This window comes from Camelus ferus, chromosome 1 (genome assembly GCF_009834535.1).
Source record: "Camelus ferus isolate YT-003-E chromosome 1, BCGSAC_Cfer_1.0, whole genome shotgun sequence".
In the NCBI taxonomy this organism is placed as follows: Eukaryota; Metazoa; Chordata; class Mammalia; order Artiodactyla; family Camelidae; genus Camelus; species Camelus ferus.
Window position 1 is genome coordinate 100,258,280 of NC_045696.1, and position 26,971 is coordinate 100,285,250.

The following is a 26,971-nucleotide window of genomic DNA, read 5'->3' on the forward strand; positions in this document are numbered from 1 at the left end:
TAGTTTTTGGTGGAGTCGTTAGGGTGTTCTGTATACAGTATCATGTTGTCTACAAACAGTGGCAGTTTTACTTCTTCCTTTCCAGTTTGGATGCCTTTTATTTCTTTTTCTTGCCTAATTGCTCTGGCAACAACTTCCAAACGATGTTGAATAGAAGTCGGGAGACTGAGCATCCTTGTCTTCTTTCTGATCCTGCAGGAAAAATAACTTCAGCTTTTCACCATTGAGTATTACATTAGCTGTGAGTTTGTCATATATGGCCCTTATTATGTTGAGGTATGTTTCCTATATAACCACTTTGTTAGAGTTGTTGTCATAAATGGATGTTAAACTTTATTACAAGTTTTTTCTACATCTGTTACATCTATTATTATATGATTTTTATTCTTCACTTTGTTAATATGGTGTATCACATTGAGTGATTTGTAGATGTTAATCCATTCTTGCATCACTAGAGTAAATCCCACTTGATAATGATGTATGATCCTTTTAATGAATTGCTGAATTCAGTTTGCTGATATTCTATTGAAGATTTTTGCATCTGTGTTCATGATTGAAAATCACCTATGATTGCGTTTTTTTTGAAGTGTCTTTTTCTGGTTTTGCTCTCAGGGTAATGGTGGCCCCATAGAATGAGTTTAGAAGCATTCCTTCCTCTTCAATTTTTTGAGATAGTTTGAGAAGAATAGATATTAAGTCTTCTTTAAATGTTTGGTGGAATTCATCTGTGAAACTGTCTGCTCCTGGACGTACATTTGTTGGAATGTTTTAGATGTTTGATTCAATTTCATTACTAGTAATCAGCCTGTTTAGATTTTTTATTTCTTCCTGATCAGTCTTGGAAGATTATACAGGCATACCTCATTGCACTTTGTTTTACTGTGCTTCACAGATACTGTGTTTTTTAAAAATTGAATGTTTGTAGCAACTGTGCATCGAGCAGTCAGTCCATCAGCACCATTTTTCCAACATGTTTAATCACTTTGTGTGTCTGTGTCACATTTTGATAATTCTCGTAATATTTAAAACGTTCTCATTATTATTATACTTTTTATGTTATTGTATATCAGTTATAGTGATATATGATCTTTGATGTTACTATTATAATTTTTTTGGAGTGCCATAAACCTCACCTGTATAAAATGGTGAACTTAATTGATTGTTGAAATGACAACAAAAGACTTAGAATATTATATAAATATAGTTGATAAAGCAGTGGCAGGGTTTGAGAGGTTCACTCCAATTTTGAAAGAAGTTCTGCTGTGGGTAAAATGCTATTAAACAGCATTGCATGCTACAGAGAAACCATTTGTGAAAGGAAGAGTCAATTGATGTGGCAAACTTCATTGTTGTCTTATTTTAAGAAATTGCCACAGCCACCCCAGTCTTCAGAAACCACCACCCTGGTCAGTCAGCAACCATCAACATCAAGTCGAGACCCTCAACCAGCAAAAAGATTATGACTCACTGAAGGCTCAGATGACGGTTAGCATTTTTTTAACAATAAAATATTTTTAAGTAAGGTATGTACATTGTTTTTTTAGACATAATGCTGTTGCACACATAATATACTATGGTATTATGTAAACAAAAGTGATATATTAACTAAGAAGCCAAAGATTTTGTGTGACTCACTTTCTTGTGATATTTTCTTTATTGTCGTGGTCTGGAACCAAACCTGCAATACTTCTGAGGTATGCCTGTATGTTTCTAGGAATTCATCCATTTCTTCTAGGTTGTCCAGTTTGTTGGTATACAATTGTTTGTAGTAATTTCTTGTGGTCTTTTCTATTACTGTGGTGTCCTTTGTAACTTTTCCTCTTTCATATCTGGTTTTATTGATTTGGGCTCCCTCATTTTTTTTTTCTGGATAAGTCCGGCTAAATATTTATTGATTTTGTCATTTCAAAGAAAAAGCTCTTAGATTCTTTGATTTTTTTTTTTCTGTTGTTTTCTTAGTATCTATTTCATTTATTTCCACCTTCATTTTTACTATTTCCTTCCTTCTAGTAACTTTGGGTTTTGTTTGTTCTTTTTGTGGTTCCTTTAGGTGGAAGGTTAGACAGCTTATTGTTTTCTGGTTTCCTGAGTTAGACCTTTGTCACTGTACACTTCCCTCTTTGAACTGCTTTTGCTGCATCCCATAGATCTCGGATTATTGTGTTTCCATTTTCATTTGTCTCCAGGCATTTTTTGATTTCCTCTTTGATTTCTTCAGTCACCCATTGGTTGTTCAGTAGCATATTGTTTAGCCTTCACATGCTTGTATTTTTTGCATTTTTTTCAGGTAGTTGATTTCTAGTCTCATGTCCTTGGGGTTAAAAATATGCTTGATAGGATTTCGATCTTAAATTCATTGAGACTTGTGTTTTTCTTTTTTGCCCTAGAAGTCATCTATCCTGGAAAATGTTCATGTGCGCTTGAAAAGAATGTGTGTTTGCTGCTTTTGGATAGAATTTTCTGTATAAATCTATTTAGTCCATTTGGTCTAATTTGGTGTCATTTAAGACCAATGTTTCTGTATTGTTTTTGTCTGAGTGATCTATCCCTTGATGTAAGTGGGGTGTTAAAGTCTCCTACTATTATTGTGTTACTGTTGATTTTTCCCTTTTTGATTGTTAATATGTGCTTTATGTATTTAGATACTCCCAGTGCAGCCAGCTGTAAGGCCTGGCTATAACTGGTGGGGTCCCCCTGGTGTGGTGTACTGGGCTGGCCCTTGAGGTAGGAACATCTTTGGGAAGTCCCTGCTGCTGAGCAAGGGTACCAGCTGGGACTCGCAGGGTGAAGGGCTGCTTTAGAGAGGCTCGGGTGCTGGATGAGGGTGCTTGTGGGTATAGGTGGGGTGGCGGCCATTTTGGAGGAACACTGGCTGGGTCGGATCTATAGGCGAACGCAGAGTGGGGCAAGTGGTACTGTTTGATGGGGAAAGTCAGAAATGGCACTTTCCAGCACCAGGCCAGCTAACTATAAGATGAGCCAAAAAACCAAACAAAACTGGAAGAAAAAACTGGTGCCCTCTCGCTCCTTTATACCTGGACACAATTCCAACAGATCCTTGCTCCTTGAGCACACGCCCTAAAATTATTAAAGGAATTTCCTTTTTGTATGACCCAGGTGCTTTTCTAACTGCTGCCTCTGCACTGGGACTTGGGATGAGTGAGTCTGTGCATGTGCCCTTTAAGCAGAGTCTGTTCCCTACAGCCCCCTGGCTCTCCCGCATGTGAGCCGTGCTGGTTTTAAAGCTGGATGTTATGGGGGCTGGTCTTCCCAGTGCAGGGGAGCCCAGTGCAGGGTTTGGACCCTTCACTCCTTGGGGAAGACCTCTGGGGCTCTGATACCCCTAACTTGTGGATCGCTCTACTCAGGGTGTGGGTTCTGACTGGACTGCATCTCTGCCTCTCCTAGCTGTCTCATTGTAGCTTTTGCTTTTTATCTTTGGTTGTGGAAAATATTTTCTGCTAATCTTCAGGTCGTTCTCAGAGCCAGTTCTCTGTATGTGGTTATAATTTTGGTGTGTCTGCAGGGAGAGGTGAGCGCAGGACCCTCCTACTCTGTCGTCTTGTTCTGCCCGCCTACTTTGGTTTACTGTTGGTAAGATTTGTGGGATGGCTATAATTAGGACTTGTTCTAGATCTGTTTTAATCTGCAGGCTTTCTCTTCGTGAAGTCTGAATCACTGCCCTTAAGCCTAGTTTACAGTAAGTAGCATAGTTTCCCAGAAGAATTTAGTGCCTTTTGGTGATAAAATTTATACAGTAACTTGTGTGGTGATGGTTGGTAAGAGGTCACACTGCCACTGCCCCATTCGCTGTACTTGTCTGCACTGGGCCTTTAAACATATTTATCTTATTACTAAATTACTATTCACATGACTGCTCATATTTGTGTTGTTTTTGCTAATAAGTCTCATTAACTCAATTAAAACTGTGTGTTTCATTGTTTGACATATTTCTTTAATTGTGTCTATTCTTATTTCTTATATAATGAAATAATATGACCTTTATGACTTACAATGAAGTTTTTAGCATTTGTAGACAAAGTTTGTCCAGATTTATGATTCCCAGTCTGAAGAGAACTTTGTTCATTGTGTACCTCTCAGTGATAAATGTTAATACAGTTATTAAGGGGCTATAGCTAATGCAGAAAACATGTTTTGAAGTTAGGTGTTTATAGAATGAAGGCACATTGATGGGAGAGGCTTATTTTTGTTAATACAGTTTTCCTTCATTTACTAGATTCTGCTGAATTATTTTGGAAACTATGTACCTAATGCATGGACACAAGATAGCGGCTGCACTCTTTGTGAAGTGGACACAGTTGACTTGTCTACATTGGATGTAAGTGGAATTGACTCTGTGAAATGTAGTAATGCAAAGTACATTGTCATGAAATGCAATGATTTGTAAAAAGAAAAAAAGCACATTATTTCAGGGTTTTGATAATACGGTGGATAATGGATTTATAAAGCTAAAACATGCTGACTCAGAAAATTGCTGGATTTGTGTATTTCTAAACTGTTTCTGAAAGCAAAACCAGCTAGTAGTTGACCCTTGTACAAGGGGTTTGGTTGTTAATGTTGAATACCTTGCTGTGATTGGGCACTCACTTTATTATAGTCTGTTAACTTGGTCAAATCATTGAGGAAAGAATGGTTACGATGCTTCAGTATTTGTATTGACTAATTTTATCTGTGCTTGATTTTCAAATTTGATAATTAAAAAAATACATATGTATATAATTACATAACTAAGATCTGTTTCAATATTTTACATATTGTGACTCATATTAATTTCACAGATCTCTTAAGTAGGTAGTACTATTGACCAAGTTTTACAATGAGAAAACTGAGGTGCATACACATTAAGTAACTCACTTAAGGCATGCAGTTTTGTTTTAAGTGTTGGAGATGGGATTTGAATATAGGCATTCTGGCCCTGGACTTATAATTTTGACCACTGTGCAATTTTGTCTGGATTTCATGTATGTATTACATGTCAGGCAGAGTGCTACTTATACATGTATTTCATGGAGAATTATAACTATGGTTTACTATTTGTACCTTGAGGGTAAATGAGCAATGGGAAATAATTATTATTGATCTATGAAATGTTCTATGCATCCTCTTCAACCAGGGAGTTGCAAGATATCCTATAGTTAGGATATCCTAACTATATCCTAGTTATAGTTAATAGGACTTTTTTTCTTCCAAAAAATTATTCTTGTAACTTGGAAGACTACTATGTGTATGAACAATTGGATTCTAGGGATGATTTTGCCATTAAGACTGATCCTTTCCTTCATTCACCAATTATTGAGTATCTACAGCATGCCAGACAAGTAGCCAATATAGACAAAAATAAAATTCCCCCTAATGTAATTCTGGTAACTCCTGGACCCGTGCATGTACAAAATACTCTCACTGTAAAGCACAAAGCTCCTGAATTATAATAGCTTCTTTTCTTATTGCTGTCGGAAGGGGAGGATAAAGAGTAAGTTGTGCACATTTAAGAGCTTCTGAATAGTCCTATTTTACTTGAAAATAAGACTTTTTGGCCAGTTTGGCCAGAAATAACAAACTGAATGTTTCTTATCTGGAAAGAAAGCCAGAAAATTTCTGAATGATGTTTAAAAATTCATTCTAATCTGTTTTGTAAAGTAAATGTTGTCTTCTGGAGGGAGAGTTAAACTATTTTATCTGTTTGGTTTCCTTTTACATAAACCTTCTGGTGTAAAGATAGAAAAATATTTACATTATAATTTTTATCTTTATTTTTTGCACGTAGGAATAAATCACTTGATCCTTAAGCTGAGGTTTTTTTTTTTTGTCTTATAGGCGTTAGAAAGGAAAACCATTTAATTATGCAAAATAAATTTCTTGTGTGCTTTATATATGTAGTAATTATGCAATAAGGGTATAAAGATTAAAATTATGTGGGGAGTTAGGATCTAGGGCTACCGTATTCTTAGATGTGGGCCATGGCAACTTTCTTAATATGTAAAAATGACGATGGCTGTCTTGGAGGATTGGTAGGAGGGTTAAATGAAACTTTATATTCATTCATATATATATATAAAATGATGTTTTATATATATATAAGTAATATATATGAAGTGCTAAGCCTTGAATAACAGTTAATTGTTACACTGTTGTTATTACTGGTATGTAAAAATGAGCTTAGGTCGATACTGCAGATGTAGCATGTTGAAGCCCAGCTCTTTACCTACTAATTTGTTTTCTGAGTTTCTTAACTTCTCGAAATCCCATTTTGCTCCTGTGTAAATTTGGTATAATAAATAACTTCTAAGGTTATTATGAAATTTAAATTAAATGCATCACTTTATTTGATAAGGGAGAGTTGTCATCCAGATTTGTTCATTTCCCCTATTAAATTGAGAACTCCTAGAAGGTAAATATTTTGTCTTTAGTTTTTTTTTTTTTTTTTAGTGATTTAGTAATAAATATTTGGATGACTGAATGAATTGTTGAGAAGTACAACAGTGTATGAGTTGTACTTCAATGCAAACAAGTCTTAAGTTATAATTCAGATAATGGAGGAGTATATGAGGAGTATATGTGTGAAAAGATGGGGAAGAGTTAGCTAATTCAGCACTTAATATATATGGTACTTTAAAAAAATCTGTGATCTTTATTTAAAATGTTTCTTATTATTTAAATAATTTTTCTTGCTCAGTAATGCACTGTATTTACTTTTTCTTTTTACCTTTTGATCTCCTTCACCCATCTGTATGTAATCTGTAATCTGTCATTTAAAAATCTAATCTTTAAAGTCATACTTTAAAACGTGGATTTAAAAAGGCATTTATAAAGAAATCTTTCATATGGTTCTAGTAATAACACTATTCCCTGGTCATTTACTTACGTTTCTGTTTTTTCTCAATCATTTGTAAGTTTTTTCAAACCAGGAACTTTCACTCCTTTTTCTATAGATTGCTTATCAGAAGGACTGACTAATAATGGATACGTCAGAATTGTTCATGCAATGAATGAAGGTTAAGTTATCCTCTAAAACTTACCCAAACAGAAATTAAGAAAATACATGAAAATAGATAAAGATAAAATGTATTAGTGAGAGAAAGTAGTTTTCCTCATATATCATATAATAATGAAGCATTAGTGCTATCAGTAAAATGAGATGAAAGGTGCAAGGACAGAAATAAACCCTCAAGTCCTCTATGATTGCTTTATTTGAGCTAAAAATTAACCCCTGAACTTCCAAGCCATGGAAACAAAGCGCAAAGCATGGTAAGCATTCTGGCTGTCAAAATAGAGTCAGATCTGAAGGAAGTTTCCTTAAGGACCACCTTGAAGGAAGCCTTAAAGGTTAGAGCAGGCAGTAACCTTAGTCACATCCCTACAGTAAATATGATAGTTTCTGCTTCACCCTAAGTCGTAATGTCAAGATGTGATTCAGTGAAATCGCTTTGATGGGGTTCCCAAAAATGTATTTCGAGTGTTGGAGAATTGCCATGGGGCAGTCACATTAAGAGGATTATGTTGTACTGACGTCCTAGTATAGTTTATGTTGTAATAATTGAGACTTGAATAGAATTTAAAGTAAAACCACACTAATGATAATTTGTTCTTATGTTTGCCATAAAACAAAGATCTACCCAAATGTGACAATAGGTGTCTTTATTGAGCAACCAACCCCTTTCCTACCTCGATTTCTGGACACACTGTTGACACTGGATTACCCCAAAGAAGCGCTTAAACTCTTTATTCATAACAAAGTAAGTATTTGAGAAATGAATGTTTATATGAAAACTATTTTGATCTTATTTGAAACTATTTATTATTATTTATTTATGCCTAAAATTTTTTTTAAATTTGAGTTAAGTTCAGTGGGGGATTTTTGAAGTAATTACAGCCCTGTCTGTTTAGGACCTAAGGATTTAGAGTCCAAAAACTAGTATCATAGTATTGGGATGAGCCACATGAAACTATCAGTTTTTTTGTAGATCAAAAATGGTTGAATATTAGCCATTTTTATATGTTCAACTTAATTTATAATGAAGAGATGTCAAAAAGGGCCTGTGGTCATTTGCATTTGGTCTGGTGCTTTTGTAGAACTGGCCATTAAGTTGCTTCCAGCTAGTGAGAATACCTAACATCAGAACTTGAAATAGCTTCCAGATACAGTGTTGTTTTGATTAATCACACAATGTATGCTCTTCGTGGAAGAATTCTGATACTGTCATTTCCTTCAGAAATATTCAGAACCTCCTAAATGCCTCCCACATATAATCTAAGTTTAAATACATTTTCCTCAGTATTTTTCCATTTACTTGTCTCTTTACTATTAAAACAGTTGGCATTTATTATCATCTAGAAAAGTCAATAGCTGTGAAGTATGCTCTTTTCTCTCTTTTGTTCTAATACTTTTTGTTTAACATTGGTCTTTCTTCCTGATCAGCTAATCATTTGCCTTTTCTGCAGACTATTTTACGTTTGCACAAAACCAGCTAAAATAAGTTTAAAAGGGTGAATGCAGTGAGCATTGTAATGTATGTACTTACATTAAGGTGTTTTATTTTTATGTATTGTCTCTTATTTATATTTTCCCCCTTTCATAGGACCTAAAACCCCTTGATAGCAGTTTTTATCTTCTCTTCTTTTATTTGAAATTAACTCTATGCAGCTTTTATATGATAAAGTAGTTTTAACAAGCTGTGAAAAGCTTTCAAATATGCTTAGTGAGATGATACATAAAAAGCTCTGAGATGCTCTAATGATGAAGATAGATAATCTTGTCTAAATTTTAGCCCAGTTGAATGACACTAATTTGATGACTTTTATTTGATGATTTTCTCATATTTCCTTATTAATAAAATTTTATTAACTTTCCCTGCTTTTTGTAAAAAACACAATTTTATATTTGAACATTAATTTTTCTCTCTGGCTTTAAATAATATTGTAATATTTATTTTATAAATATGATTATATTTACAATTCAGATTGATATCTGTTGGTTAAGTAGATTTTTTAGTGGATATTTTACAACATATGTATGAGATTCTCAGGCCACCAGATATTTTTCCCCTCATGTTAGAAACATTTTATAGCACCCAGGATTTAAATATTAATGCAAAGATCTGTCTAGTATTAGATATTAAAAGAATTTTGAAGTATCTTTTAAAAATATTGATATGTATCTATTTTAGATTTTTCACATGACATTTAGATGGTATTTAAATATGAGATGTTTAATAGGCTTATCATTTTGTCTGTAATTGAGTGAATAGTGGAATTCACAATTTTGAATGTGAAGCCATTCCTACATATGAATACTTCAGTCATTTTATTGTCTTTTTTCTCACTACTTTTTTCCTTCTTTCTTTCTTTCTTTTTTTTAACTAATTTTCAATTTTGTTAAATATGTTACAGGAAGTTTATCACGAAAAGGACATCAAGGTATTTTTTGATAAAGCTAAACATGAAATCACTACTATAAAAATAGTAGGACCAGAAGAAGATCTAAGTCAAGCAGAAGCCAGAAACATGGGAATGTATGTTTTAACAAATTTAAATTCAATCGTATCTACTAAAGAAACTTAAAAAAGAAAAACATCTTTTTTTCACAATTAGTAATCTGAAGTTGGATGTCTCAACTGTGTGTGTGTGTATGTGTGCGCATCTGTGTGTTTGTGCCCACACATGAGTATATCTCTGCTGTTAAACTTATCTGTACTTGTATGTATTTATATCTAAAAGGCCATGAAAGTTATTTACATTTTTCTTTTAATGGCTAAGAGTCAATATAGTTAATCAAACTATTCACTGAACTTTAGATCAAAATTTCAAAAAGTACTCAGACAAGTGAATAGTATGACTGATGGAGCATCGTTTTGAATGTTCATTACCTGAATGTTGTGTATGGCAAAACTGTGTTTCAAACATTCTAGTTGCCTGCTGATCTAATCGTACTGTAATCCTCAGGAGAAATATTTTAGGTCCTTTGTTTAGTCCTTTACTACTTCAGACAGATTACTAGTAAATTCTGGGTAATAGTAAAAAACTCGTTTATTCAGTAAATGTTAATTGAATATGCTAGTCAGTGGGTTAAGACGGCTGATAAAAAGGTGAGTAAGATATGGTGCTTTCTCAGCAGGGAATGTTCTTGTCTTGTATATGAAAGCTCTGGGCCCTTAAGTGATGGAGAGTGCCTGGTGTGGGGGTGAAGGGACAAGCAGGGACACAGGCCTCAGAGAAACCAAACAGCTGTTATTACTGCTGGTTCCATAACCTGGTCATCGGAGAGTACATTGGATCCACATTTAGAACTTATTTTCTCTATTTAAAAAATTTTTGTTTGTGCTCTGTTATGTCAGATTTTGGCTCAGTACAATGTTTTCTAATTCACTCATGTCATTGAAGTTATTAGCAGTCCATTCCTTTTCATTGCTGACTAGTATTTTATCATATGAATATATTGCAAGTGGTTTATACACTCTCCTGTTGATCAACATTGGGTTATGTCCAGTTTGGGGGCATTATGAGTAAGGCTGCTAGTGAAGATTCGTTATTAGAAGGGTGTGTGTGTGTGTGTGTCTGAGAGAGAGAGTGTATGTGTGTATATATGCTTTACTATATTTGGGTAAAGTACTAACGTGTGACTAATTAGGGCAAAGGGTTAGGCTGGAGGTATGTTTAACTTTATAAGAAACTGCTAAATATTTCAAAATGGTTGGACCATTTTATAGTTGAAACAGCAAGGTAATAGAGCTCCAACTGCTCCATGTATTTGAAACATTTGATATTGTCTGTCTTTTTATTTTAGCCACCCTACTGGGTATGGAAAGGTATCTTAGTAGGGTTGTAATTTCATTCCCTGATGACTAATTCCCTGTTCAACTAATTCCCTGTTCATGTGTTAATTGGCCATGTGTATTTCATAATGTAGAGTATCCAAATCTTTTGTGCATGTTTGTTTACATTGAGCTGTCTTTTTTTGTTATATAGTTTGTAGGAGTTCTTTATATATTCTGTATACAAAAATCTATCTATAAATCTCTATCTACATCTATATCTGTGTGTATAATGTTTTGTATCTGTTCCATTCGGTGGCTTGCTGTTTTACTTTTTTAGTGTTGTCTTTTGAGAAAAAATTTTAATTTTAGTAAAATTCTATTTTTTTCTTTATGCTTTATGCTTCTGGGTATATTTTCTATTTAAGAAATCTTTCTTATTCCAATGTCATGAAGACATTCTTTGGAATTTTTGTTTCGTAAGCTTTATTGTTCTAGCATTTATGTTTAAGATGGTTCAATCTGCAATTCATCTTGAATACATTTTTGTGTTTGGAGTGAAGTAGGGGTCAAATTTTATTCTTTGCAAATGGAATTCCAGTTGTTTCAACACTCCTTTTTAATTTAAAGCTTTTCTTTTCCTACTAATTGACTTGGCCTTGGTCAAAAATCCGTTGACTGAGTATGAATGATTGTGAACTCTCTATTCTGTTTCATTGTTGTAAGATCAGTTCCAGACCTTATTACTAGGGATTTATATTAATCTTGAAATAATACAGTATAAATTTTTCAATTTTTTCCAAGATAATTTTGGCTATTTTTCAAAAAATTTTTATTTAGATTATTATTTTTATGGAGGTTTAATCAACATATAACATATTAGTTTCAGGTGTACAACATAATGATTTTATATTTGTATACACTGAAATAATCACTGCAGTAAGTCTAGTTACCATCTGTCAACATACATAGTTACAAAATTAAAAAAAAATTAAATTTTTTGCACAATTTTTACAAGCTTTCCTGTCTGGTTTGACTTCCTGTTTGACGGTTGCTTAGAAGTAACTATGTTATGGAGATAAACACTGACAATAGCAGAAAGTGATACTAGGATCTGCAGTCAGGGAGGGGAGCTCAGAAAGAGAGAACCCCAAATGCAAAAACCATAATACTTGGAATCATATTATGTATCGCAGGTAATTCATTCCTTAATGTTCCTCATGATAACACCACAGACTCGGCCAGGAAAAGCATACATCATAATCAGTGTCCCCTGATAAGACGCAGGGAAGTAACTCTTTTAGGAAGAATCCTGTGCAAATCAAGTTTAAAAAGTATTAAATACCTAAAGAGTTATGCACTTATATCCAAGAATCACTTACAACTGAGTTGTTGGATAAACAGGATTTTACACTGTGGGTTGTATGTTTGTATGTGTGTGCAAAAAACATTTTGATTTGTAAAAAAAGTTGTTGATAAACACATTGGGGTACATTATGTTTCCTTTTCAGAGAGGATTAAATGCTGAATTATAAATTGTCATTCTGACCGGTTATTTTATGCTTTGAAGTATTTAGTGGCTTGAAAATATATTCCAGTTGCCCTAAAATTTTTAATGTTGATCTACCCATGAATTTCTGTGTTGATGAATTGACCCTTTTGAAATTTAAGGCAGTATTTACCCTTTTGGATATTGTCTTACTATTTTGATTAGAAAAGTGTTTTAGAGAAACTTAGATTACATATGAGTTCTATGTTAACATTTTTCAACTAGCAAATATTTATTTTTATTAATTCTTATTTTTTTTCAATGTCAGGGATTTTTGCCGTCAGGATGCAAACTGTGATTATTACTTCAATGTGGATGCAGATGTTGTTTTGACAAATCCAAGGACTTTAAAAATTTTGATTGAACAAAACAGGTACTATGTACAATGTCTGTTTATCTTTAAAATGACAGTTATTTTCTGCATCTACATGGACTTGCTATTAATTACTTATGTAATTTAGCAGACTGAGGGAACTTACACAAGGTTATTTTCTACACCATATAAACTTTCAGTTCTAAGTAATTCTTTTCTTTTAAAGGAGTCACATAGGAAACAACCTGGGTGAAAATTAGAAATAATCAATATTAGTTACAGTCACAAATGTGATGTTTAGTAATTGTTTTTGGCCTATTTTTCTATTCAAAGCTAGATGAAATTGTGATAGATCTATAAAATTTGGAAATGTTTATTTTCTGCAGGTATTTTTAAAGTAGAATTTCATAAGACTTCTAACCTAAAAAGTTTCTGCAAACAGAGTTAGAAGTTCTTAGAATTTGAAAGAAATTTCAGAGGTACGAATTATTCCGTAGCCAGATCTGTGATTTTATTTAGTGCTGAACTATTACTGGGCAGCAGCTGTTTTCACTTAACTGAATTGAAATGGGAAAAAGACACCATCTACACCAGCTAATAATGATATTAATCTTTATTTATTACTACTGCTGCTGCTCCTGCTGCTGCCACTACTACTAAAAGCATTATTGATACTTCCTCTAATAGCCCACCTTTAATGAGTGCTTACTAAGTGCCAGGTACTGTTTATGTGTGTTCACATATCTTAACACAGTTATTTTTCTTAACAGAATGGTTAAAAGTGAAATGTTAGAGTAAAATATATAAGAAGTCTGTTATGCTGTACAAACCCATCCTTTGTATAATTTGTGAGTTTAAGAATTCAGTTATTACTTCAAAATCTCAGACCACTCAGTATTGATCTTATAATTCTATACTCAAAAATACTAAGGCACATGGCACATGGATTTGATTTTCAACATTTCTTTGCCCGACTGTCTTTATCAGGCAGCTAGGATTATAAATTACAAGACTTTTTTCTATTAAATATTTGATCTTGTTAGTTATTGATACTGAATTATCATAATATGTCAAGTCTAACTAATATTATTTCTAATAGTGTAGGTATTCTAAACAAAACAGAATGTCAGTGTGTCTGGTTAACATTCTATTTTAGTAGGAGCCGGGAAAGACAAACCACAATCATTATTTTGCATGAAGTGTATTTACAGACTATGTGTCACTTTTCCATAGGAAAGAGAAAGGCCACATCTTGTCTTCACAAGCCTGGAGTGTTGTGAAATAGTTTTTTTGTTTGTGTTTTGATTTTTGATAGAGAATAGTCAGTCTATAAATTTCCTCTTAGAGGAATTGTGTGAGCGTTCCTCAGAAATTGTGCGACATCACTACAGTTGACTTCATCTTAGAAATAATTCTAGCAGAGCTTCAGATATTGTTACCTTATTTGGAAAATGTTGGCACATTATAAGTTAGATTTCCCCCTCAAAATAAATCGGACATGTTTTAAATTTGTAACACGTACTTGTCTCAGAGGGGCTGCACTCCTGTTAGGCAGTGAGACAGAGCGCTGTGGTGCTTACCTTCCATTCTGTTTTCTAAAATAGTTAAAAGACCAGAAGAGTGTGCAGTGTTGCCAGAGCTAGCACAACACATTTTAAAAGTTAAAAGAGAAAAAAAAGAATGGAAACATACTTTAAAGTAATTCAGGACTGAACTTTAGGAAAACTGGCCTATTTACAAATATCTCAGCCCATCTTCATACATTTTTTTTAATTCAGCAGATATTTTTCGCATAACTTAATGCACCAGGGACTATCAGGTCTGCCTAATATTGAAAATACTTGATTTCACTTAGTATAAGTTCTGAAATATTAAAATAATTAAGGTAGTTTCACTTTTTTGGATAATAAGTATGGTACTTTTTTGATGATTGAAAATTATTTTCTTAATTGAAGTATAGTCAGTTTACAATGTTGTGTCAATTTCTGGTGTACAGCATGTTTCATACATATACATACATATATTCCTTTTCATATTCTGTTTCATTATAGGTTTAAGTATGGTACTTTTAAAAGTTGTTTTTATACTTTTATTAGCATTTTCAATTACTTTTCCTTCTTTTTTTCAGTCTTTAAAGTGAACATCATTTTATCAACAGTGTACTTATTTAAGAAAACGTGAGGGGAGGAGATTCCTCTCTATTTTATTTTAGTTTTTGGACTAACTATATGTGTGCTAAATGAACTTTATTGTTTTATGTGCCATGCCAAGCCCAAAACACATAATTCTGTGTGGCAAATTTAAAAGTGAATAATTACCTGGATTTGTTTTTCTCTCTCTCTTTAGAAAGATCATTGCTCCTCTTGTAACTCGTCATGGAAAGCTGTGGTCCAACTTCTGGGGGGCACTGAGTCCTGATGGGTACTACGCTCGGTCTGAGGATTATGTGGATATCGTTCAAGGGAATAGAGTGTAAGTTACTTGATTTAATCTTTTAATGTAAAACACCTTTAGCTAATGATTTGGTCTTGCTGGTATTATATTGAATTTTTAAAAATGTTTACCTTTTTTATGTTGAATGGAAATGTGAAGACCTGGAGACTCCTTGGGACCTTGCAATACTAGTGTAAAATTGATCTTTAAGTAGTTGTTCTTAAAGTTGTAAATCTTCAAACACACAAGCTCACTGTTGTGGGATATACTAAGAGACAATAAATGATTATCACTCGTAGCCATCTGATGGTTCTTAGAAGAGGAAGACTCTTTAAAGTTTGCAGAGGGAATTTAGTTTAAGTAACTTATTTGGTGGCCAGGATGAAAGTTGTTTGATAGCTTATACAATTTATAAATGAACAAACAAAAGCAACACCAACAACCAGTCCTTCCAGCATCTCCTATTGCAAGAGATTTTTGTGTGAAATAGCTAATATTCTGCTTTAAAGAGAAGTCTCTTCACCGATATGATTTCCAGTTCTAGAGTTTGAAAAGAATATACTTGCTACAAAATGTGTGTGTGACTAATATTTATTCCAGAGACAACAGTTGATATTTTTTAAAACTTAAAAGTAATCACAATTGCAGCAGTTTTTTTTCCCCCCTAAGGTAATATTAGAGAAGAATGCCATTCTTTTTTTTAATACTGATGATGGACTAGGGTGGTTGAGACATTAAGTGCTTTGCCTAATTTCTCAGATGCATGAGCTCAATTTAACAGGGAGAGCATTCTTTCATGACTAAAGATACATGCCCTTAAATTTGGAAAAATAATCACATACTTGTTGAACAGCTGAGTGGTAAAAAGATATTTTGCTTGTGAAAATAGTAATAGTACCTTTTGAATGATGTAAATAAATATATGATAAAGGCACGTGTTAGCTGCAGTTAAGAAGCATGAAAGCTGACAGAACACTATTAAGCCCATATTCCGTTGTTTCAGAGTACTTTCATTGTCTCTGGGATGCTTTGTGTAGACCATATGCCTGATACTGTGTGGATAGTGGAAATAGAGAACACCTATTTCATTTAGGTTGCTTTAGGCACTGGTGTTTTCTGTCCAACCTCCTGACATTGTTGTCTAAAGTGTAAGGAAAAGAATAAGGTAGAGGTTTTTTTATTTAGTTAGTAGAATACACTTTGTGTACAAAAACTATACAAGGGAATGACTTCCTGTAGTGTGTGTGTGTGTGTGTGTCTGTTTTCTATCAAACTTGAAACACTGCACACTACCCCTGATTAATTTCTGAATGCAGCAGACACATTGCATATATTTTCATGACCGTTAACTTTGAGGCTCATCTAGTTAAGACAGAATGATATTAAGTATATTAGTTTTAATGTCTGACTACATTTCCTTGGTCAAGATCTTCCCTTTCTGTGCTCTAAAAGCAAAAGGCATATCCCTTCAGGTGAAACTTCTGTTACACTGTTTGTAGGAAATGAGTCATGTTCTGAGTAAGGCAACAAGCTTGGGAAAGAATGAAGGATAAACAGTGTCTCCCAGCACTCCTGTGCTTCTAGCTGTTTCTTTGTATCTTCCTTTTTCTACAAACAATTGAGGTATATTAATGAATTTCAAAAGACTGTATTTTAGGAGAATTTTAGGCTGTTTTAAGTGATGTGCTCATAAATGTCTAACAGCTGGTTCTTGGGGTTGGAGGATGCCCTGATTGGTGGTGTTTGCCCATTTTTGTATTCTAAATATTTCTACCATGGCTGATTTCAAGCTTCCAATGTGAAGTCACCGAGTGTAGACTTGGGAAAGTAAGCTGAATGCTCTGGGGAACGAATGTGAGCTGGCTGCAGTATGCTACTGGTTGTATGTGATATTTTTACTATTAAACTGCTTGATCTTAAATGTACAACACAATAGTATACTCTATCAACAAAGTGAGGGATGACAGCCAAAATGCCAAACATATCAACATGAAAATAAAGTTTATGTAGGGAGGTAGTGATTTATCTTATAAAATACAGCATTTACCAAGTAGTCTCATATATGTAAGTATATACATATATATGTATATCACATATATATATGTGTGTATATATGTCAGATAGCATTAAATGTGCTTGCATTTTCTGTGTAACTTGATTCAGTAATTTAGACATACAAAGTTTAAAAACATACAGGGCACTTATTTTAAAACCATAAAAATAAAACTTGAAGTATTTTGTATTTGTGGTATTTTGGAATGTCTTATCTTTACTTGCAGAGGGATATGGAATGTCCCATACATGGCTAACGTGTACTTAATTAAAGGAAAGACGCTCCGTTCAGAGATGAATGAAAGGAACTATTTTGTTCGTGATAAATTGGATCCTGATATGGCTCTTTGCCGAAATGCTAGAGAAATGGTAGGACATACAGTGATGGCTTGCTTGAATGTCTTTGTAAGATGGCTGGCTTTACCAGTTGATGTGCCATTGTCTTTTGGTGCCCTTTTTCTTTCTAATTTGTAGGTACTAGCCAATTTTTTTGATTCTATATTGAAAAATTGGGAACAATACGGAGACTGATTTACCTTTAGAACATTTACCTGTAGAAACAACTTGAAAAAAGTTAGGCTTGGTTCCTAGGCTAACTCATGAGCAACAGTAAGATTTTGATAATAAACATGGATTTGTTACAGATCAGCTTTGCATTTATTTTTACGAATTCTCCTTTACTACCATCTGAAATTATGTAGTGAACACCTGACCTAATTAAAGTTAATTAGAGAAAGCCCTGGTGAAATGACCATTTACACATTTGAGAAAAACATACTTTTGTCCTGAAATTAGTGTTCATATTTTCTTTATCATTTTTAATCCCATACTCGCAAAAAGTAGGTTCCTAACCACTGTATTGGGAAAAGGATTGAAATACGTAGTTTATTTAATCTGGGTGGAAAATTAATGATACATCACTATTCTACAGCTATACTTTCATTATAAAACTTAAATGATTGTAAAAAATAGCTTGTTTTTCAAAATGTGTAAATATGTCTTAAAACACATTTATATGGTTTTGTTTTAGAAATGATTGGGTTATTTTTTTCAAATTTATGTAAGCAAATGTGATTTGGGGAAAAATCAGAAAAGTTGGCAAGTACTCTTCTAGTTTAATAAGGCATGTGTTGTGGAATATGTTTTTCCTACAAACCTATGTCCACTGTTACACTGAATATCCTGTACCTGTGATTGTAATTTGTGCTCATGTTTGGCTTATTTGACTCAACAGCGCATCCTGGAATGGCCTCTGTCACACATTTTTTCCTTTGTCTTAATTTTGTATCTAATGAAAATTCTACTAAGGAATGAGCTTGGATTTATGTTTGACCAAAAGAAAAAAAAGGGCTGGAGTTGTTTGTGTGCGCTGTAAGCTTTGCTCGTTCTGCATGTTGTCTGTGAAGGACGTTTTGGAATGTCAGCTTTTGATCAAGGGCTGCTGTTTTTACTTACCTAAGAATACCTGAGGGAGTGGCTGTGCCCATCAACTTACCCAGTCCTTCTCTTCATTTTAGACTTTACAAAGGGAAAAAGACTCCCCTACTCCGGAAACATTCCAAATGCTCAGCCCCCCAAAGGTGTTATTTTTATTTATTTATTTATTTTTGTTTATTTAATTTTGTTTATCAATTAAAATATGATATGTTATATTGCCTAGCAGTAAAGTGCCTTTAAGAGCCTTCTTTCCATTTAGCGAGGTGTAAAATCTCAGTATTCCTTGGTCCTGAATCTGTATGTGTGTGTGTGTGTTTTGCGTGTTAGGGGTGGGCATTGTGTGATATTCCACTCTTAGTTTTTTGGGCTGATTTACACTGTATGGTTGACAGATGAGAAAGTTAAATCCAAATTACTTTCACAAGTTTTTCCAGTTTTTGCTTTTTTAAGGGGAAGAAGAGGTAGAAGTAAGTATAAAGTACATCCTGATTAAAATGAGATTTGGGTACTCTCACTAATTTTTTTTTTTGTATTAATAACTAACTCTTTTACCATTAAAACAGGTACAGAAAGAAACAACCTTACCTAAAGGTGTTTGACACATTTATTTAGACTTGGGGCAAGGACATGAGACTGATTTTCTTTAGCTGCCTCATAACGCAGGAGTAATTTCTGTGTTCAGTCTTTAAGCATCAGGACAATAAAAGTATGAAACAGACTGACAAAATAATACTGACATTTAAACTCTTGTTTAAAAAGTTGTATCTTCTTTGAAAGGGAAAGAAGCCAAAAGAGGAACAATTAATTGCACTTCAGTGTCTCAAAAACATTTCTGCTTTCAAACAGGATTTTTTTTTTCTGATGTCTGCATCTAGGACCAGTGAGAAAGGGACAAAAACAGTCATTCTTTCTCTTCTTTTTCTCAGTTGAGTGTCAGTGCTATCAATTAGTTTTGTGTGGTGTCTGAATTCATAATCAGAATTGTATTTCTTTCATTTTAAATCATGCATGTTTTATATGAAAAATAAAAATGCATGTTCCTGAATGAGATATAAACATTGAAATTAGTATCTCTTGTATATTCTTCCTGTGGTTAAGTTTATTTTCTTGTATTTTCCTCCAAGATTATTAACACTGTTATTTTTTGGCATATAGGGTGTGTTTATGTACATTTCTAATAGACATGAGTTTGGAAGACTATTATCAACTGCTAATTACAATATTTCCCATTATCACAATGACCTCTGGCAGATTTTTGAGAATCCTGTGGTACGTATTTCATGCTCAGCTTCATTTATTACTTATTTTTCTATAACTCTAAATGGATGTAAATCAGTTGGGTTAATAATATGAAACTGTGATAAGAGGCTTTAAAACAGTATTTTTAATTATATTTTTTAAAGATAGAATTAATTAATCTCTTGACTAAGAACTTTCTTTTTAAAGACTAATTAGGTTTGAGGAAGGGAATTATCAGTTTCTTTGATTTCTCCCAGTATTTATTTCTGTTTCATATATTCAAGAGCACCAACAAATTTTTAATAACAATTTCAGAAAAAAAAATGTTTACAGGTAGCTCACAGATGACAATATTACATTTGACTTTCAGGAAGAAAATTCAAGAAGTTTGGGAAAATGCATTTTATTTTATCATTTTGTTTATTTTTTATAATAATTTTGTTAAATTATACCAAAGATAGAAAAAATTAGAGTAAGTGTACTAAGCATATATATAGATAGTCTAAGTTGAGGAAACTGTTTCCTTGTAAAGTCCAAAATTATTTCTTTTCTTAAAGATTTGAATTATGCAGGAATTAATTCTATTTTTGTCTTAATGGGTCGATTTGCTTTAGTCAAGTTGGCACCTGTATTCAAGGGAAAATAACTCTCCTGAGTCTCTGTAGTTCTACGGTTTTCTCCTTGCCAACAGTAAGAGTTTTAAATTACAAAGACTCAATTCTGATCCACTGATCAGAACTGTCTTTTATTTTATAGTGGTACTTGACAGCTGGGAATAGTAAATTTAATGGTCTCTGGACCACTGTTGAATGGAAAAAGAGTATCTTTTGACTTTCTATGTATTTTAAAAAGTACTTTTGTTCCATTTTAGCTGCGTATCTCCATCTGTCACAGAAGTAGAGTTGAAAAGAGGCTTTTTTAAATGGTGAGGGTGGAATTACATATTTTATTTACTTTGGTACAGAATCTCTTAGTATTTTGAGAGATAGAATTATTTGATTTCTTGGGTAATAGCTTCCTGAAAAAAAGTCCCAAATTATATCCCGAAATGTAGATATTTGTGTAAGAATTCAAATTTTGGAGAGTATTCAAGGAAAATATCAGAAATAGTAATTAGGAGCTACTTTTCTTTCCATGACTTTGCTTTGTTTTTGGTAATTAGCCTGATTGATACGCTTCTTGGGAGATACCCAATAGCAAATAAAGACTGTCCCATTATCTGAACTCCTAAGGTGTTAGTAAAGCACAGTGTCTTCAGGGATACTTGAAAGGCAGTCTAAAATGCAAAGTTAATATTAATGCCTTAATGTAAAATCTTAGGGGCGTTTTTCTTTAACTTCAAAAAAATCTATGATGATGCCAGGAAAAAAATACTTTAAAATGCTTGAAGATTCTGAAGTGTTATATATGATTGTTTATTTCTAATTTTCCCCCATATTTTGGAATCAGAGAACCAACCAACATTAAAGGGAATAATGAGATAATACAGTGGTTTGATCCTTATAGTGATATACAATGTATAAATGAAATTTATTAAAGAATTTGAAGATAACATTCTTCCAAATCAAAAATATCTGAGCTACGTATAAGCAGAGATCTGAAAAACTAAGAATGGCATATAAGTTACCAGGGCCCTTCTGAAATCTGGTCTTAAAATATATTTCACATATTTTTTTAAACATATTTTGATTGCAGTTATTTTGAGTCCATATCTCAGTTCTTCCCTGCTACCTCCCTATATTTGTACTTGGCAAAGAGAAAATTAAAAATTTTGAAAAAAAAAATTTTGTTAAATGCATTTAAGAAAAAATTGTTTTAGATACTGAATCACATTTTAATTTATACCTTTTAAATATTGGGTTTTTACATAAAATACTTAACCCAGGAAAAGGATTCCTATACTGACAAAAGTTGATATACCTTTGTGTGTGGTTTATGTGTCAGAGATGGGGCTAAGAGAAGAATCAAGTTTATGAATTGGTATGAAGAGGAGCTTTTTCTTAACATATAGTCTTATACTTTAATTTCAGTAACTAAAAGATATGAAAGTGTTAGTAACCCCATGATCATCCTTCAAAACAAATCTAAAGCTGAAGTGAAGGCAGAAATTGTAAATATGTTTTATTTATTTATTTTTGCTTTTTTATTTGTTTTGCTTTTTTATTGAAGTGTAGTTGATTTACAGTGTTAATTTTAAGAACACAGTGAAGTGATTCAGTTATACATATACATACATATATATAGTTTCTTTTCAGATTATTTTCCATTATATATCATTACAAGAGATTGAATGTAGTTCCCTGTGCTATGAAAAAAATCAAAATTATTTAAGAGTAATTCACTATAAAAGTATAAGTAAGACTACGGTTGATTAATTTGCTAATTTTTACTAATACTTGTTGGTAGGATTATGTTTCTTATCTTTTTCACTTTTAAATACACATTTATTTACCTACAGGTCTGGTATTTACATAGAGTATAGCTTACACATATAGTGACAATAAGATTACTCAAATTTTAAAATTCTGATTTATAAAACTTCATAAATAAAAATTTTGCTTTTCATAGAATGATGTGAACATACACAGAATCAGGCAAAGTTTAAAAAACAAACTGGTTTCTGAAAATTCCTATTTTGTCTACTACACATGGTCGTTTATAAATAGAACAGTTTATAAAATGCATATATTTTATATTTGCTATTGAAGTATTTATAAAAAGGCTTTTGCTTTATTCTGTGCAATTGATTGATTGATTTGTTTTGGTAGGACTGGAAGGAAAAGTATATAAACCGTGATTATTCAAAGATTTTCACTGAAAATTTAGTTGAACAGGTATGTATTAATAATTACTATGCTATCTGGAGCATTTTTGCTATTTTCTTCAGCAGGGAATATTGTTAATGCAACACTGCTTTGGTAGAGGATGTTGTGAAAGTTGGAGAAACTATCCTTTAGGTAAAATTCATATGGATTAATTACCAGTTTTACAACCTTAAGGATCATACGATTGTAAAAATGTAGAAAAATGGAGATTAACGATAATTTTAAGATTGTGCCTTTTTTAAACCATAGTCCCAAATGTCATAGCTATCTCAGAAATAAGGAATTTTTGGCAGCTCTCTGGTGTAGGCCTCATTCAATGAAAGTTTGTTTTTGAAAGAAATTGGGCTCCCAGTGTCTCTATCAGAGAGGTCTATTTGAAAATGAACTCTATTTTAGATAAGCGTCCCAAACTGTTGCCAATATCTTACCTCAGAGAATGTAAAGTATCTTCAGTTCTGAGATGCTCTGTTATTTTGGGTACTGTGAGAAAGGACAAAAAAATACTGCCAATTAAACTGTGACACAGTCTTTTCTAGTCATTTAGAATTTTCTATTTTATGCATATTGAAAGAGCCATTTTAGACTTATTAAGGCATAGGTGTCATGTCATAGGGCACTGTATACATAATAACTTTTCATTTCAGTGGCCAATGGCAGTATAAATTATTTTAAAAAGGCAAGTCAGCTCAGTAAGTGCAACACCAACTAAATGTGCGCATGCAGATGCACACACACAGACACATGCACACACACGAGGTGAGGACAGAATGAATGTTTGACCAGGTGTATGTGCACTGCAATATTAACAGCTATTTCACGATAGCTGCCTGGCCAGCCACGGCTCTAAGATTTATCTTGATTTCACAGATGTTAAAATGCAAAAAAAGGCTTAGAAATTGTTGGGGAAAAAAAGCCCCAAACTAGTATTGTTTGTAACAGTAGTGTTAGTAATGTTGGGCAACCTTTTGAAAAAGACATCTAAGTGAGATAAATACTTGAATATTCTGTCCTAATTCTTTTGAAATGCCAGTTTTTTTCTGAAGACATGAAGTGTTACTCTTTTAATGGTGATGTCATGTTTTATATATAGCCTTGTCCAGATGTGTTTTGGTTTCCTATATTTTCTGAAAAAGCCTGCGATGAATTAGTGGAAGAAATGGAGCATTATGGCCAGTGGTCTGGGGGGAAACATCATGTAAGTTGTCTTCTCATACAAAGAAGGAAAATGTGTATGTGCGGTTAAGGATGTGGGGTTGATATTTAGAGAACGTAGAGGAGGTTTGTCCTTCTTGTCCATGTGTCTCTGAGTGCTAGACCTAAATGAAGGGGCTAGCCAAGGCTTCCAAGAGAACTCCGTTTTTAGCCTAATTCTGCCACTCATTGTTTAGCACTTAATTTGTCTAGGCCTCAGTTTCATCTCCATTTACACTGGATGCTCCTTAAAGGTCAGTGTCCCCAGGCTGGGGATGGGAAGGTAATATATGTCTATTGTGTGATATCGCTCTTCTCCAAGGCCACTTATTCTCTGTATTTTCACAATGTGCTGTAGTGAAAATAACAAGACAGAGTTTATCTGGTTGACTGCCAAAGCTATTTTTTTTGTGTGTAAACATAGAAAGAGGGAATCTGTTGAATGCCTTTGGTGTAATGCAGTTTGCATTTACATTCAGAGTCAGAGACTTGGCAGGAAGTGTTACTGTTGGTGGTTCAGTGTGTTTCTTTTCCTCTGAGAATTCACTGATGCCAGCTCCTTCACAGTACCAAAGAATTTTAGTGGAATACTCTGGAGTATTACTGCTTCTGCTCAATGGTACACCCTAGCTAGTTAGCTGATCAGGAAGAGGAAGTTCAAAGTACGAGGGAGAACTTGAAGTCAGCAGGTTGTAGCATAATGAAAAGCAATTGTGGAAGGTCTTTGGGCACCACAATGTAGAAGTGAGGAACGTGGCAGGGAAAGTTTATTTTTAGTGATAGGTAATCCAGAGGGCAGACCAAGCGGAATCTGTGCTCATCGAGCAGCTAAGACTGCCTCTGAAGGGTCAGGGTAAAAAAACTCAGTTTTAGGGGACACGGGAAAGCTTTGGCAGTCAGTTTTATTTACTGTCTAATCAGACCTCATGTATCTATTAAGTAAGTAGGAAAGCAGTCTCCTTACTCTGCAATACTTTGCTTTGACGTTGATACAGTTGAAAAGCCATATTATCAAAGTTGTTTGGATTGTTTTGCAATTAAAGCAGATGGTACACCATAATTGGACTGTTATTTTGATCATCTATTACGACCTCATGATTGAAAAAAATTCTAAGATGATATAAATGTGAATTGCACATGGAGACCACACTTTATGATGTCATTAATGCTCCTTCTAGGACAGCCGTATATCTGGTGGTTATGAAAATGTTCCCACTGATGATATCCATATGAAGCAAATTGATCTGGAGAATGTATGGCTTCATTTTATCCGGGAATTTATTGCACCTGTTACATTGAAGGTCTTTGCAGGCTATTACACGAAGGTAGTTTATCCTCCCATTCCTCCTGCCTGCCTCCTACCAGTTTTTACACAAATGTGCTATTTTATGTTTTGATAGATAAGCAAATCCATTGCTTTGCTTCTTTAGGGGTTTGCCCTGTTGAATTTTGTAGTAAAATACTCCCCTGAGAGACAGCGCTCTCTTCGCCCTCATCATGATGCTTCTACGTTTACCATCAACATTGCACTCAATAATGTGGGAGAAGATTTTCAGGTAATTATGGCTTTTATTTTTAAATAATTTTCAAAAGTATGTCATTTTGAAAAGGCCTTTCTTTGCCTTATTTTTTTTGGATTCTGCTTAAGTTGCATTGTCTGAACTTTACCACTCGTTAAAAATTAAACCTAATAACTTGATACATTTATTTGTTTTATCTTTCTAGGGAGGTGGATGCAAATTTCTAAGGTACAATTGCTCTATTGAGTCCCCAAGAAAAGGCTGGAGCTTCATGCATCCAGGGAGACTCACGCATTTGCATGAAGGACTTCCTGTTAAAAATGGAACGAGATACATCGCAGTATCATTTATAGATCCCTAAGTTATTTACTTTTCATTGAATTGAATTTTCTTTTGGAATGGATGACTGGCACGAATATGTCTTTGAAGTTGTGCTTGAGAAGATGAGAGGAATATTTAAATAACTTCCACAGAACAACTTCACTTTGGGCCAAACATTTGAAAAACTTTATAAAAAAATTGCTTGATATGTCTTAATGTCTGCTCTGAGCCTTAAAACACAGATTGAAGAAGAAGAGAAAGGAAAAGAAAATGTAAAAGCGAATATTTATTTCTATGCCTTATTGTCTCTGAGAATAATGACAATTTTCTGAATTTGTGTTTCAGTTGATAAGAGTATTCAGGTACAGATGTACAAGTGACAAGTGAGACTAATAATATTTTCTTGTTATAAAGCTGGGAAGAATTTTATTTATCAACTTTTAGACAAAATGGATATAAATGAAAATTTCAAAAATTACAATTTTTGAAATGCTAGAAAACTGGAGTTCTAACTGAATTTATATGCAGTGAATTCTGTAAGTGCTTTTTTGACCACCTGTGTAGGTCCATTTACAGTAGTTCCGGAAGTAATACAAAGAACAATATTACACAATGTTTTTCCTAAAAAAAAAAAAACAGTACAGAATACAACTGAGGTGCCTATCCATTTGAAACCATGTAGATTGTTGTTTTTTTTTTTAACATTTGCATTAGAAATCAAGCTTTCTATTCCTTCAGATCAGTTTCACAAGGTGGATTATATTAAGTAGATGTTAGATTTAGAACAGCTTTAAGGCTTTTCTATTTTTAAAGTACATCAAGTATCGACTTAAGATCAGCAAGTGTACTTAAGTCAAAAGAGATTTTTTTTAAATTCAAGAAAATAATGAGGAAAAAATTTCATTGAGATTAGTAGCAACATTTTATGATTTTTTTTTTTAAAAAAACTTAAGTACTTGAATTTTATATCAGGAAAATAAAGTTGTGAGCCTCTCTTCCCTTTTGCCCTTTGTCTTTTTCCTTATTCTCTTTTAGGGAGGGTTATTCACTTTTTTGTCTTCCCAGCATAGTCTCCATTTTATCCTTCTTACTCTTTTTATTACCTTCCTTTTATCCCACTTAAAAAAAATTCCCCAACACAAAAAAATGTATGACTTGATTCTTTTTTACCATTACTCTGAGTGAGGTTTAAATATCCTTATTGTAGCTACTGTTTCTAATTTAAAGGTTAAACTTGAAAAAGTTTTAAGTCATGGTGCCAAATTTCATTTTTCTAACACCATGTGTTAGAAAATTATGAAAAATAAAATAATTTAAAATAA

At 33.3% G+C, this 26,971-nt stretch overlaps 1 protein-coding gene across 2 annotated transcripts; it reads left to right on the forward strand.

Moving 5' to 3' along the window:
- On the forward strand, window positions 1-26,971 carry PLOD2 (procollagen-lysine,2-oxoglutarate 5-dioxygenase 2). Of its 2 annotated transcripts, XM_032486853.1 has the most exons (15): window positions 3-276; window positions 1,365-1,485; window positions 4,238-4,339; window positions 7,629-7,754; window positions 9,409-9,530; window positions 12,587-12,691; window positions 14,978-15,103; window positions 17,344-17,485; window positions 18,634-18,696; window positions 19,709-19,822; window positions 22,561-22,626; window positions 23,708-23,812; window positions 24,987-25,133; window positions 25,239-25,364; window positions 25,534-26,971. In XM_032486853.1, exons 1-15 carry the CDS (start codon window positions 257-259, stop codon window positions 25,687-25,689), a joined length of 1,641 nt encoding a protein of 546 aa, XP_032342744.1. In that variant the 5' UTR covers window positions 3-256; the 3' UTR covers window positions 25,690-26,971. The 2 variants fall into 2 exon arrangements, with proteins under 2 accessions (XP_032342747.1, XP_032342744.1); XM_032486856.1 differs by lacking the exon at window positions 18,634-18,696 and having other exon boundaries at window positions 1-276.

Coding starts and splice junctions, on each gene's coding strand:
- PLOD2 (XM_032486853.1), top strand. CDS start 257: ATGGCCCTTATTATGTTGAG. Junction 15,104..17,343: donor ATCGTTCAAGGGAATAGAGT/GTAAGTTACTTG, acceptor CTTTACTTGCAG/AGGGATATGGAATGTCCCAT. Junction 23,813..24,986: donor GGTCTGGGGGGAAACATCAT/GTAAGTTGTCTT, acceptor TGCTCCTTCTAG/GACAGCCGTATATCTGGTGG.